Genomic DNA, 12,129 nt, shown 5'->3' with positions numbered 1-12,129 from the left:
TGATATTTATAGGACATTCCACCCCAAAACAGCAGATTACACTTTCTCTCAAGTGCACACGGAACATTCTCCAGGATAGATCACATCTTGGGTCACAAATCAAGCCTCAGTAAATTTAAGAAAATTGAAATCATATCAAGCATCCTTTCTGACCACTACGCTATGAGATTAGAAATCAATTACAGGGAAAAAAACATGAAAAACACAAACACATAGAGGCTAAATAATACGTTACTAAATAACCAAGAGATCACTAAAGAAGTCAAACAGGAAATCAAAAAATACCTAGAGACAAATGACAATAAAAACACGATGATCCAAAACCTATGGGATGCAGCAAAAGCAGTTCTAAGAGGGAAGTTTATAGCTATACAAGCCTACCTCAAGAAACAAGAAATATCTCAAATAAACAATCTAACATTACACCTAAAGGATCTAGAGAAAGAAGAACAAATAAAACCCAAAGTTAGCAGAAGGAAAGAAATCATAAAGATCAGAGCAGAAATAAATGAACTACAAACAAAGAAAACAATAGCAAAGATCAATAAAACTAAAAGCTGGTTCTTTGAGAAGATAAACAAAATTGATAAACCATTAGCCAGACTCATCAAAAAAAAGAGGGAGGGCTTCCCTGGTGGTGCAGTGGTTGAGAGTCCGCCTGCCGACGCAGGGGACACAGGTTCGTGCCCCGGTCCGGGAAGATCCCATATGCCACAGAGCGGCTAGGCCCGTAAGCCATGGCTGCTGAGACTGCACGTCCGGAGCCTGTGCTCCACAACGGGAGAGGCCACAAGAGTGAGAGGCTGGCGTACTGCAAAAAAAAAAAAAAGAAAAAAGAAAAAGAGGGAGAGGACTCAAATCAATAAAATTTGACATGAAAAAGGAGAAGTTACAACAGACAACACAGAAATACAAAGCATCCTAGGAGACTACTACAAGCACTCTATGGAAATAAAATGGACAACCTGGAAGATATGTACAAATTCTTAGAATGATATAACTTTCCAAGACTGAACCAGGAAGAAATAGAAAATATGAACAGAGGCAATCACAAGTAATGAAATTGAAACTGTGATTAAAAATCTTCCAACAAACAAAAGTCCAGGACCAGATGGCTACACAGGTGAATTCTATCAGAAATGTAGAGAAGAGATAACACCCATCCTTCTCAAACTCTTCCAAACAATTGCAGAGCAAGGAACACTCCCAAACTCATTCTATGAGGCCACCATCACCCTGATACCAAAACCAGACAAAGATACTACAAAAAAAGAAAATTACAGACCAATATCACTGATGAATATAGATGCAAAAATCCTCAACAAAATACTAGCAAACAGAATCCAACTACACGTTAAAAGGATCATACTCCATGATCATCATCCCAGGGATGCAAGGATTCTTCAATATATGCAAATCACTCAATGTGATACACCATATTGACAAACTGAAGAATAAAAACCATATGATCATCTCAATAGATGCACAGAAAGCTCTGGACAAAATTCAACAACCATTTATGATAAAAACTCTCCAAAAAGTGGGTATAGAGGGAACCTACCTCAACATAATAAAGGCCATTTATGACAAGCACACAGCAAATATCATTCTCAAGGGTGAAAAACTGAAAGCATTTCCTCTAAGGTCAGGAACAAGACAAGGATGTCCACTCTCCCCACTATTATTCAACATAGTTTTGGAAGCCCTAGCCATGGCAATCAGAGAAGAAAAAGAAATAAAAGGAATAAAAATTGGAAAAGAAGATGTAAAACTGTCACTGTTTGCAGATGACATGACTCCATACATTAGAGAATCCTAAAAATTCCACCAGAAAACTACTAGAGCTAATCAATGAATTTGGTAAAGTTGCAGGATACAAAATTAATGCACAGAAATCTCTTGAATTCCCATACACTAATGATGAAAAATCTGAAAGAGAAATTAAGGAAACACTCCCATTTACCACTGCAACAAAAAGAATAAAATACCTAGGAATAAACCTACCTAGGGAGACAAAAGACCTGTATGCAGAAAACTATAAGACAGTGATGAAAGAAATTAAAGACGATACCAACAGATGGAGAGATATAACATGTTCTTAGATTGGAAGAATCAATACTGTGAAAATGACTATACTAACCAAAGCAATCTACATATTCAGTGCAATCCCTATCAAATTACCAATGGCATTTTTTACAGAACTAGAACAAAAAATCTTAAAATTTGTATGGAGACACAAAAGACCCCGAATATACAAAGCAGTCTTGAGGGAAAAAAATGGAGCTGGAGGAATCAGACTCCCTGACTTCAGACTATACTACAGAGCTACAGTAATCAAGACAATATGGTACTGGCACAAAAGCACAAACATAGATCAATAGAATAAGATAGAAAGCCCAGAGATAAACCCACACACCTATGGTCAACTAATCTATGACAGAGGAGGCAAGGATATACAGTGGAGAAAAGACAGTCTCTTCAATAAGTGGTGCTGGGAAAACTGGATGGGTACATGTAAAAGAATGAAATTAGAACACCTCCTAACACCATACACAAAAATAAACTCAAAATGGATTAGAGACCTAAATGTACAACCGGACACTATAAAACTCTTAGAGGAAAACAAAGGAAGAACACTCTTTGACATAAATCACAGCAAGATCTTTTTTGATCCACCTCCTAGAGTAATGGAAATAAAAATAAACAAATGGGACCTAATGAAACTTAAAAGATTTTGCACAGCAAAGGAAACCACAAACAAGACCAAAAGACAACCCTCAGAATGGGAGAAAATATTTGTAAACGAATCTACGGACAAAGGATTAATCTCCAAAATATATAAACAGCTTATGCAGCTCAATATTAAAGAAACAAACAACCCAATCCAAAAATGGGCAGAAGACCTAAATAGAGATTTCTCCAAAGAAGACATACAGATGGCCAAGAAGCACATGAAAAGCTGCTCAACATCACTAATTATTAGAGAAATGGAAATCAAAACTACAATGAGGTATCACCTCACACCAATTAGAATGGGTGTCATCAGAAAGTCTACAAACAACAAATGCTGGGGAGGGTGTGGAGAAAAGGAAACCCTCCTGCACTGCTGGTGGGAATGTAATTAAATTGATACAGCCACTATGGAGGTTCCTTAAAGAACTAAAAATAGAACTACTGTATGACCCAGCAATCCCACTACTGGGCATATACCCTGAGAAAACCATAATTCAAAGAAATACATGCACCCCAATGTTCATTGCAGCACTATTTACAATGGCCAGGTCATGGAAGCAACCTAAATGCCCAGCAAGAGACGAATGGATGAGGAAGATGTGGGATATATATATAATGGAATATTACTCTGCCCTAAAAAGGAACGAAGTCAGGTCATTTGTAGAGACGGGGATGCATCTAGAGACTGTCATACAGGGTGAAGTAATTCAGAAAGGGAAAAAAAAATATCGTATATTAACACATATATGTGGAACCTAGAAAATGGTACAGATGAACCGGTTTGCAGGGCAGAAATTGAGACACAGATGTAGAGAACAAACGTATGGACACCAAGGGGGGAAAGCGGCAGTGGGTTGGGGGAGTTGGTGTGATGAATTGGGCGATTGGGATTGACATGTATACACTGATGTGTGTAAAATGGATGACTAACAAGAAAATAAATAAATAAACATTAAAAAATAATATAATACATAAATAAATAAATAAAAAGAAGTCAACATAACATTGGGTTTGCCAAAATGTTCGTTAGGCTTTGCCGTAATGAACTTTTTGGCCAACCCAATATTTGTCTTCTGTGAATATTTCAGCTGCTGCAGCAGTATTTTACTTAATGTTGACCTGTGGTCTGAAAAACTGTATTGCCTCTCTAAACATCTGATGTCTTACTTATGTCAACCCGGTTCAAAAATTTGCACTTGATATCATCTGAATATAATTTCTCAGAAAAATGGGAAATGTGCTTAGCTTTACCAGCTTACTGGTGACTTCTTGAAAAGGGAATATTTCTATTTTTACTCTATGAAGAGGCAAATTACTCCACCTGGAATCATCACATATATATTCTGACTTTCAGAGAAGGGCCTATATTATAATAAAAAGTGAAGTAAACTTGGTTGAAACCAATTTAAACTATTATTATTCTCTTCATCAAACTCAATTTCTTCTGGAACTTTTACCCTCCCTTCATAGTTTGTAAATACTCAGCAAATCAAGTGTAAAGCCTAGAAATTACCAATAACATCTAATTGATAAACAAAATGAAAAACGCTCCCATTCTAGTCTTGGATAAAACAAGAAGAGTCACAATTGTCTGCAATGTAGAAATGCTATGTGGCAACAGTAAAGATAGAAATGAAGGGTAGAATTACTTTGTATGTTTGATTATAAAACAAATTAAGGAAAAACCTAGATCCATTAAGTAGAAGTGCAATAACTGTTCTCTCTGTTTCTACTCCTGCTCTTCTAGACTCAATTCCCCTTGACACGGTATGAATAATATTTTAAAAACATAAGCCAGATCAGGTCAATCTCCTGCTCACAGCCATCTTTGGCTTATATGAAAGTCCTTACAGGGTCTACAAGGTCCTATGTGAGCTAGCCCTGGCTACTCTTTCAACAGCATTTCCTATCAGTCTCCCCATAACTTATTCATGTTTAGAACCAATCATGTCTGTCAAAGTAACTGTAAAAGTACACATTTATTCTTGTGCCTAATCTGTCATTCCAAAGGCTGTTTTGTTTTTCCACAATGAAGTGATGAATGCTAACATAGGTATAATGGACAAATATGATTGCCAAGAGACAGAATGGAAGTCAGTCCTACGTATACCTAAGTCTCCCAAGAAGCTGTTCTTATAGACATGTCAGCAATTAGAGCAGGAATTAGTCTGCTGATGACATTTCACCAAATAACAGCCACTAAAGACTTACCTGCAGCTACTACGATAACATCTGCCAGCAGAGTATGGATCTTCAGTTGTTCTTTGGGAGTATATCTGTGAGCTATTGTCACAGTTGCATCACCTGGAATGCAGAATAACTTCCATTAATGATTACTGAGGTTTTTGGTTTTTTTTTTAATTTGTGAATGCTCCAATTCTAGAGAAATTCCAGTTACATCCTAAGAATAGGAAAACTGCTTTGAAATTATCAAGTCACTTAGCAAGCAAAAGCTAGATAATCTAGATGACTCAAAATATTGTACCCCTCAATTGAACAGTGGAAAATCAAATGAGATAAATGAAGGTATGTGCTGACCATCATAGGAGAGTTGTAAGTAGAGTCCTAGAAACCCAGGATTTGAAAGTTCTGTATTGACAGGTCAATACATAGATGCAGGGGATACTCACTGGCTTGATAATATGTAAATATTGAAAACAACATAATAAGTGCACTAAAAATGGCACAATGTACTGTGGAAGCATAGGTGAGAGACTAATTCTGCTTCATCCTGAGGAGGTGTCAAGGAAGGTTTCCTGAAGGAGTTAATATACATTTTTAGGTTATAAAGTATGAACAAGACTATACTAATCAGGGAAAGAATAAAAGAGCATTCCAAGCCAAAAGGATAGCAGGAAAAAATGGACCAACTTTGAAATTATATGTTTAGAAAATGATGACGAGGTCTAGGATATAACAGGAAGTATTCATACATGATTTAATTAAGAGATGTAGGAATAAGAGAGGTTAGGAGTATGAGGGATTCCAGTGCTTAATGTGTGAGCCAAGGAAGGGGAATAAGGGAAAGGCAGTGATGAGGGAAGTCAAAGGAAGGACTTGCAGTAAGAACAGGGCCATGTGAGACAGTATTGTCTCTCTTCTCCTCCCAGATAACATGCAAATGCTACACAGTTAATGACAACAACAAAAACTGCACAGTTTTTAGCAAAACTAGAAGACATATTGTACACAGACTCCAAAAACATGGAAGAGTTACCCAGGATCAGCAGAGTTAGTAGATACCACACAGGGAGAAAGGCAGAAAGAAGTTCAGAGAATAACAAGATGGCCAGCAGTGGCAGATCTCTGGAAATGACTACAAAAATATACATCCTGAAGGTGAAGGGATCACATAAAATGCAATATATATCCCTCTTATTTGTAGCAGAAAATGTGGGAATAAGGGCAGAAGAAGCCCTCTTGGACCTAGCATAGTTCACAGTGGGTAGTAACACAAAGACTCAGAGGAGCCATTCAAAGAGGAAGTAGTTTGACTCTGTGAAAGTAGTGAAGGAAGAATCTGAAGGCTGCTCAGCATGTCCTCCCCAAACCCTAACAGAAGCACCTGCAAAGATAAGATCCAAGAAAATCCAGCTCATTCCATGATAAGTAATTTTAAAAAGGATTTTACACAGCATCAATAAAAGGATATTATATAAGAATCAGCCCAGGGGAACTTTGATTCTAGTGGTAGTTACATGACTATATGCATTTGTCTAAAGTTATGGAACTATACACCAAAAAAGAATAAATTTTACTACATGCAAATTTTTAAGTAAATAAAAGGATACATTTTAAAAGTGGCAGACCCAAGGAAAAAAAACAAAGAAAATTTTAAATTTAACAACAAAGTAATAAACTCAACAGAAAAATGTTGTTATGGAAAAGTTGAACATTACGGTCAAACACTATGCCAAGCACAGTCATACAAAATGGGGAAAAAAGACTTGAGTCCATACAAATTGAACTATAATAGTCAACAGTGAGACACATATCAGTAAAGTTGCTGGATTTTAAAGACTAAAAAAAGAAGCCTATGAGCAACCAGGCAAAAATTCAGATTTTTACATTCAATTCCAGAAAACAGCAGAGCAATACCTACAAGAGACCCATGTAAAGAAACTGGGAGCAAGGATTTCATATCCAGTCAGATTGTCTTCCAAGATTAAAGTTTGCAAACAATTTTGAAATTGTAAGAACACAGGAAATATTGTTCCCATGAGTTTTTCCGGAGGAATGAGCTAAAAGATGAACTTTAATGAATCAAAATATATCTGAGGAAACTGGGGAAAGGACTATTGGAGTGTTTTGAATATATTTAACAACAAAATTAAGGCAAAAAAGTGTGAGGTTTGGGGTGATAGACAAAATGTTAAATGCTATTTGCTCTGATTAGGTAGAATTGGTGCAACTAACAATATTAGAATAGGAAGGACAAAACTGAGAAAGTTTGCTGATTGCCTTACATTTAATGACTAGAATGAACAGATATAATTTAAAGCTGACCCGTCAAATAATAGAAATATGAGAATATTTTAAAGTATAAGGTAAACACACTACAAAGGTAATTTTTATTAGCAAATATCAGGTAGGAGACAAAAGAAATGGAATCACGGAAGGAAAAGGAAACATTTTATCATCTCTTCTAATAGAGTATCAATAGATACCATATAAAGAAATAGAGAACTAAGAGTACTGTATAAAGTTATAATTATTAACTTCCTAAATCTTCCTAAATAATAAAACAACTATATACAAAAAAGAAAAAATATAAAAAGTAAACAAAAACTGTAAAAACAACAAAACAGAAGATAATGACATTTCAGACTGTATATATTTACCATAATAATAAATATAAATTTTTCTGTTATTTATTAAAAGAATAATATATTAAAATTGACTCACAAAGTAAAGTCTAGTTCTACACTTTATATAAAACACATCTAAAACAAAGCTGTTCAGAAATGTTGAAAATAAAAGGTGGGCAAACATATAACAGGAAAATGACATCAAAAAAAAATGATGCTCTTATTATCAAATAAGGAGAAATTCAGCAAATTTATCAAATAGGATAAAAAGGTACTATTATAATGCAAAGGTGTGATTTAAAAGAAGACATGACTCAAGCATTCTCTTGTTCCAAATGAGAGCCTCCCAAATCCCTGCAAAAACCAAAATTAAAACCAAACCTTCCCACTTCATCATTACTGATGATTTCATCAAGGAACTGAGCGATACCTAATCCAGTGAGTTATATACACATAAAATTAACAATCTGTAAAGCTTCAAGCAAAAGAAAAAATATTGAGATGAATTTCAGTCAGCATGGAAAGATCTTTTAGATAACTCCACTCCTTCAATAATAATATCTAGTTAAATTGTTTTTACTCCTAAGTGAGTAATATCAAAGTCTTATTTAGACTTGATTGATCAGTTTCTGACCATTGTGCTATCAAACAATGGGAAGGTTTTTAGCCTTCCCATTTTCATTAAACTGGATGATGATAGCAAAAGAGAGTTGAGCCAAGGGAGTTAAGAGCAAATGTGTTCAAATAATGCCTCAGACGCTTCTGCCTTTTCCCCTTGATACCTGTTCCTGGTTCTGAGAACTAGATATCCTAAGTGTCTTACTTGGCATTGTGAACATTCTTGTCATTTCTGTTTTCAATTCTGGTGCCCCATTACTTTTGTTCAATGAATCCTATGACTTGCTGCACCTAGTCATTTCTAGCGCCTCAAATTTTTATATATATATAAACTAAATTTTAAAGCAATCAGACCCTCCCAAATCTTAGCCAAAATGAGGTAGTCAGCTCAGTCATGGGATAAGGGGCATGAGCCGAAGTATTGCCCTTTCCTTTCTAGTTGTTTTGGCTGGGAGATGTATGGATGAGGTCTATTTGTTAAAGTTTTATATAATTTTTACATTTATTTTCTCCTTTCCAAGATTAACAGATGAAAAGAAACTCAGGAATCTTATTACAAAGTCTTATTCTGCGAACTTGCTTAAAAGACCATAGACTAAGGCTAAATAGGTATTCTCAAGGTTCTGAATTCATTCTCTGTGTGGAAAAAGGCTAGACCTCTGGGGTGTATTAGTACAAATTTAGCAAATATATAGATACAAATATGGCAACTATAAATACAAATATATATACACACACACACATGTATATTTGTGTGTGTGTGTATATATATGTATATGATAGTTTTAGGGGGGATAAAAACAACTTTCAGGGTTAAAGACTTTTACTTTCACAGATTCACAGTACTTACTATATTAAAGGTTATATTATATTACTATATTCACAGTCAAGATATATGTTTGATTTTGTTTAACCCATATTTCCCAGACTTATTTGACTAATTTTTGTCCCTTTAAAAAAAAAAACTAGACCCATTTAGAGAAACACACTCCACAGGGTGTGGGCCATTTCAAGAGGTGAGAGGCCCCGAAATACGGGGTGGTTAGTTTTTATCGGCTGGGTAATTTCATAGGCTAATGAGTGGGAGGATTATTCCAACTATTTTGGGGAAGGGGCAGAGATTTCCAGAAATTGGGCCACCTCCCACTTTTTGGCCTTTTTAGCTGGCCTCAGAACCATTTAAAATCTTGTGGTACATCCGTGCTCCTAAGAATACAGCTTATGAATAGCTGTATTAAACTTACATGATACTCTTGGTCTACAAATAAAGAGAATTTATTCATTCATTGATTGAACAAAGACTTTTTGGAGAGCTATTATGCTAGATGCTGGAAATAAAATGGGAAGATAAAGAGATATGGTTTTTGCTCTTGTGGAGTTAATAGTCCAGTGAATAGGATGCAAATTAATCAGATAGTGACACAAATAAATGACAATCACAAACTGATAAATGTTGTGAAGGAAAAGTTCCTCAATGTGTCTATGGTGGTGTGTATGAGGGGGTGGGAGAGATTTTCAGAAGTTCTATCTGATGTACTTACTATATATGTATAATAACACTGCTTGGCATTGACCTGATTTTTTTTTAATCATCAAATCATCATTTACCATTATGGTATGAATTATTTATTTTGTACAGAGTGAACGTTTTCCTTCTAGAGATTTTAGAAATTTTTAATAACTTCAAGTAGAATATAGTTTTAGTTTTGTCTGTGAGGTGGGATTTTTTAGTTTGAAGTGAAGAGCAGTGGCAGAAGGTAGACAATAAAAACATTCCATTGCAATAGTACAAAAGATAGGCATAAAAAGGTATAACATTAATGTATAACTGTAGCTAGAAATCATCCACTCCTTCCCACAACCAAGCTTTTTATTATAGAAAGGTCTCCTCCTTTGCAGCATTTTGCACAATTATAATGATTAATCATTCATACCTAATTGTTTGGTCACTGTCTTTCCTACTAAACTGTAAGCTCAAGAGGACAGGGCAATATCTGATTTATTCACTATCATATTCCCATGCTTAGTGACAAAGAAATCAGCTCCTCTGTAAGAAGGCAGCATTACATGCCAGCAGCTCAAGAAAAAAAAAAAAAAGTCCAAACAAAATGATAGATTTTAAATGTTTTACTGGAAAAATGCTGTGACCTCTTTCAATTAATGCTGTCAGCAATAATTTTCCTTCCCTTCCCAGTATCCTTAGGTCTCCTCTCCCCTTCCTGATGGTCGTGAGGCATTCTCCTCTCCTGTGAGCTGACTCTTGGGCAAAAGGGGAGTCATAAGTTATACTTTTACGTAAATGCCTATAATGTTAAAATATGAAGGAGTTAGTTTATAGTAAGTACCTAGCTACTTCTGTTCCCTCCTCCCCACTATATAGGGATTTTTTTTTCCATAAACGGCAGTATTTTATTTTAAATCCCTAGCCTGCAGTCTTATTTTCTACAATACAGGCACACAGGAAACACTAAATAAACTGTTATTGATTCACTGACTAGTTGCATTATTACGTGCCAAGCCCTGTGCTAAATTTCAGAGATACAAAAAGCCTAAGACAAAATATTTGTCATTGAGCAGTTCATATTTACTATGTCTGTGTAGAAAAGGGGACCAGGTAGACAATCAATATGCAACAGGATTAGTACTGGGATGGCAGCACATATAACATGTAAAAGTTAGATTTGCTGCACATCTTGAAAGGTGGGCTGGAGGTGAGAGGAAAGCAGGCGAGTGAGGGGAAACAGCATTCCCTGCAGAGGGAACAGGGTATGTAATGGAAACGAGGCCTGGAAGAGATGGTGTGTTTGGGGAACAATGTGCAGTTCTATGAAGCTTCAGCATAAGGTACCAGGGGGAACTCGATGGGATGAATGGCTGAAAAGGCTGGTGGAGCAGAAATGAATATCCTAACAAGTGATGCTTTGAATAATCGGGCTTATAGACATCAGAAAAGGGATGCTTTGTGCGGATAATTATGAAAAAAAAAATGCCTGGTACTTTGAGGTCATGAGGAAAGAGGGAAAGTGAAAGGGGGAAAAAAAAAGATTTGGACTTCACTTTATATTTTAAATAGTGTTTAATGTTATTTTCAACAGGGCAACTAATAGTTCCAGCTGCCTGATGTGAGAATATGTGACATTTTTCCAAGTACAGTGCTTTCCAGATACTAGCTGGCTGAATTTCAGAGATGTTGAAAATGAAACAGTACTCCGACTATTCAACTTAGAAAATGAGACTACAACAAGCATTTGTTCTTTTCTATTGCTTTCCACTATGCAAACTCAAAGCTGTAATTCAGTAAAGTTTAGTCAACACAGAGGCGTCATAAAACATAATACCCCCAATATCTTACCACGAGTACTTCTACCTTAGGAATAGCGGAATGGGAGGAGAAAAGACTATAAATGCCTGCCGTCCCCCTGCCCCCATTTGACAATGGTTCATTCCACAGCGGCAGCAAAAGTCCCACTCCATTCCACTGGCAACAAGACTAAGAATCTCCGTCCGGGAGGCATGATTGCTTTGCATGACTCCTCTCTCCTAGGTGTTCCTTTTTGTCTCCTCTCTTTGAAACTTGAGAGCACCTGGTCCAACCTGGCACTGGGTTGAGCTTAATCACACATAACCACTCATATTACACTGCACTGCCTGGAACATCCATTCCTGTGTTACTACCTGAAAGCCCCTCCTGTAGGTGAGAGAGAATGCTCCCAGGCTAGCAAAGATGTGCATTTTCACAACTGGAGCCAATTTTCACAAAGGAAAGGCATCACACTGACAAAATACCTTGTGGTTTTCCATTTAGATAGGATGTCCCCTTGAATGAAAAATACCTGATATATAGATGTTGCAGTAGGTGGGCAGCTTGAGTGCAAAAGCTGAACACCAATGCGGAAGCTGTGCTTTGAGAAACACAGTGTCCTGAAGATGCAGTCTGTCATCTTCTGGAAACAGGGGGCCAAGTCTTCTT

At 36.3% G+C, this 12,129-nt stretch overlaps 1 protein-coding gene across 3 annotated transcripts in view; it reads right to left on the bottom strand.

Annotated features, from left to right (window-relative positions):
- MTHFD2L (methylenetetrahydrofolate dehydrogenase (NADP+ dependent) 2 like) overlaps window positions 1–12,129 on the bottom strand; it is a 130,501-nt gene that overhangs the window by 69,393 nt on the left and 48,979 nt on the right. For all 3 annotated transcript variants that reach the window (XM_032633352.1, XM_032633353.1, XM_032633354.1), the window contains exon 6: window positions 4,945–5,037. In XM_032633352.1, the coding sequence (XP_032489243.1) occupies window positions 4,945–5,037 (93 nt within the window). The remainder of the gene's footprint in view (window positions 1–4,944; window positions 5,038–12,129) is intronic.

The sequence above is a fragment of the Phocoena sinus genome, chromosome 5 (assembly GCF_008692025.1).
Source record: "Phocoena sinus isolate mPhoSin1 chromosome 5, mPhoSin1.pri, whole genome shotgun sequence".
In the NCBI taxonomy this organism is placed as follows: domain Eukaryota; kingdom Metazoa; phylum Chordata; class Mammalia; order Artiodactyla; family Phocoenidae; genus Phocoena; species Phocoena sinus.
The sequence above is the reverse complement of the archived record's forward strand: the minus strand, read 5'-3'. Positions and strand labels throughout refer to the sequence as shown.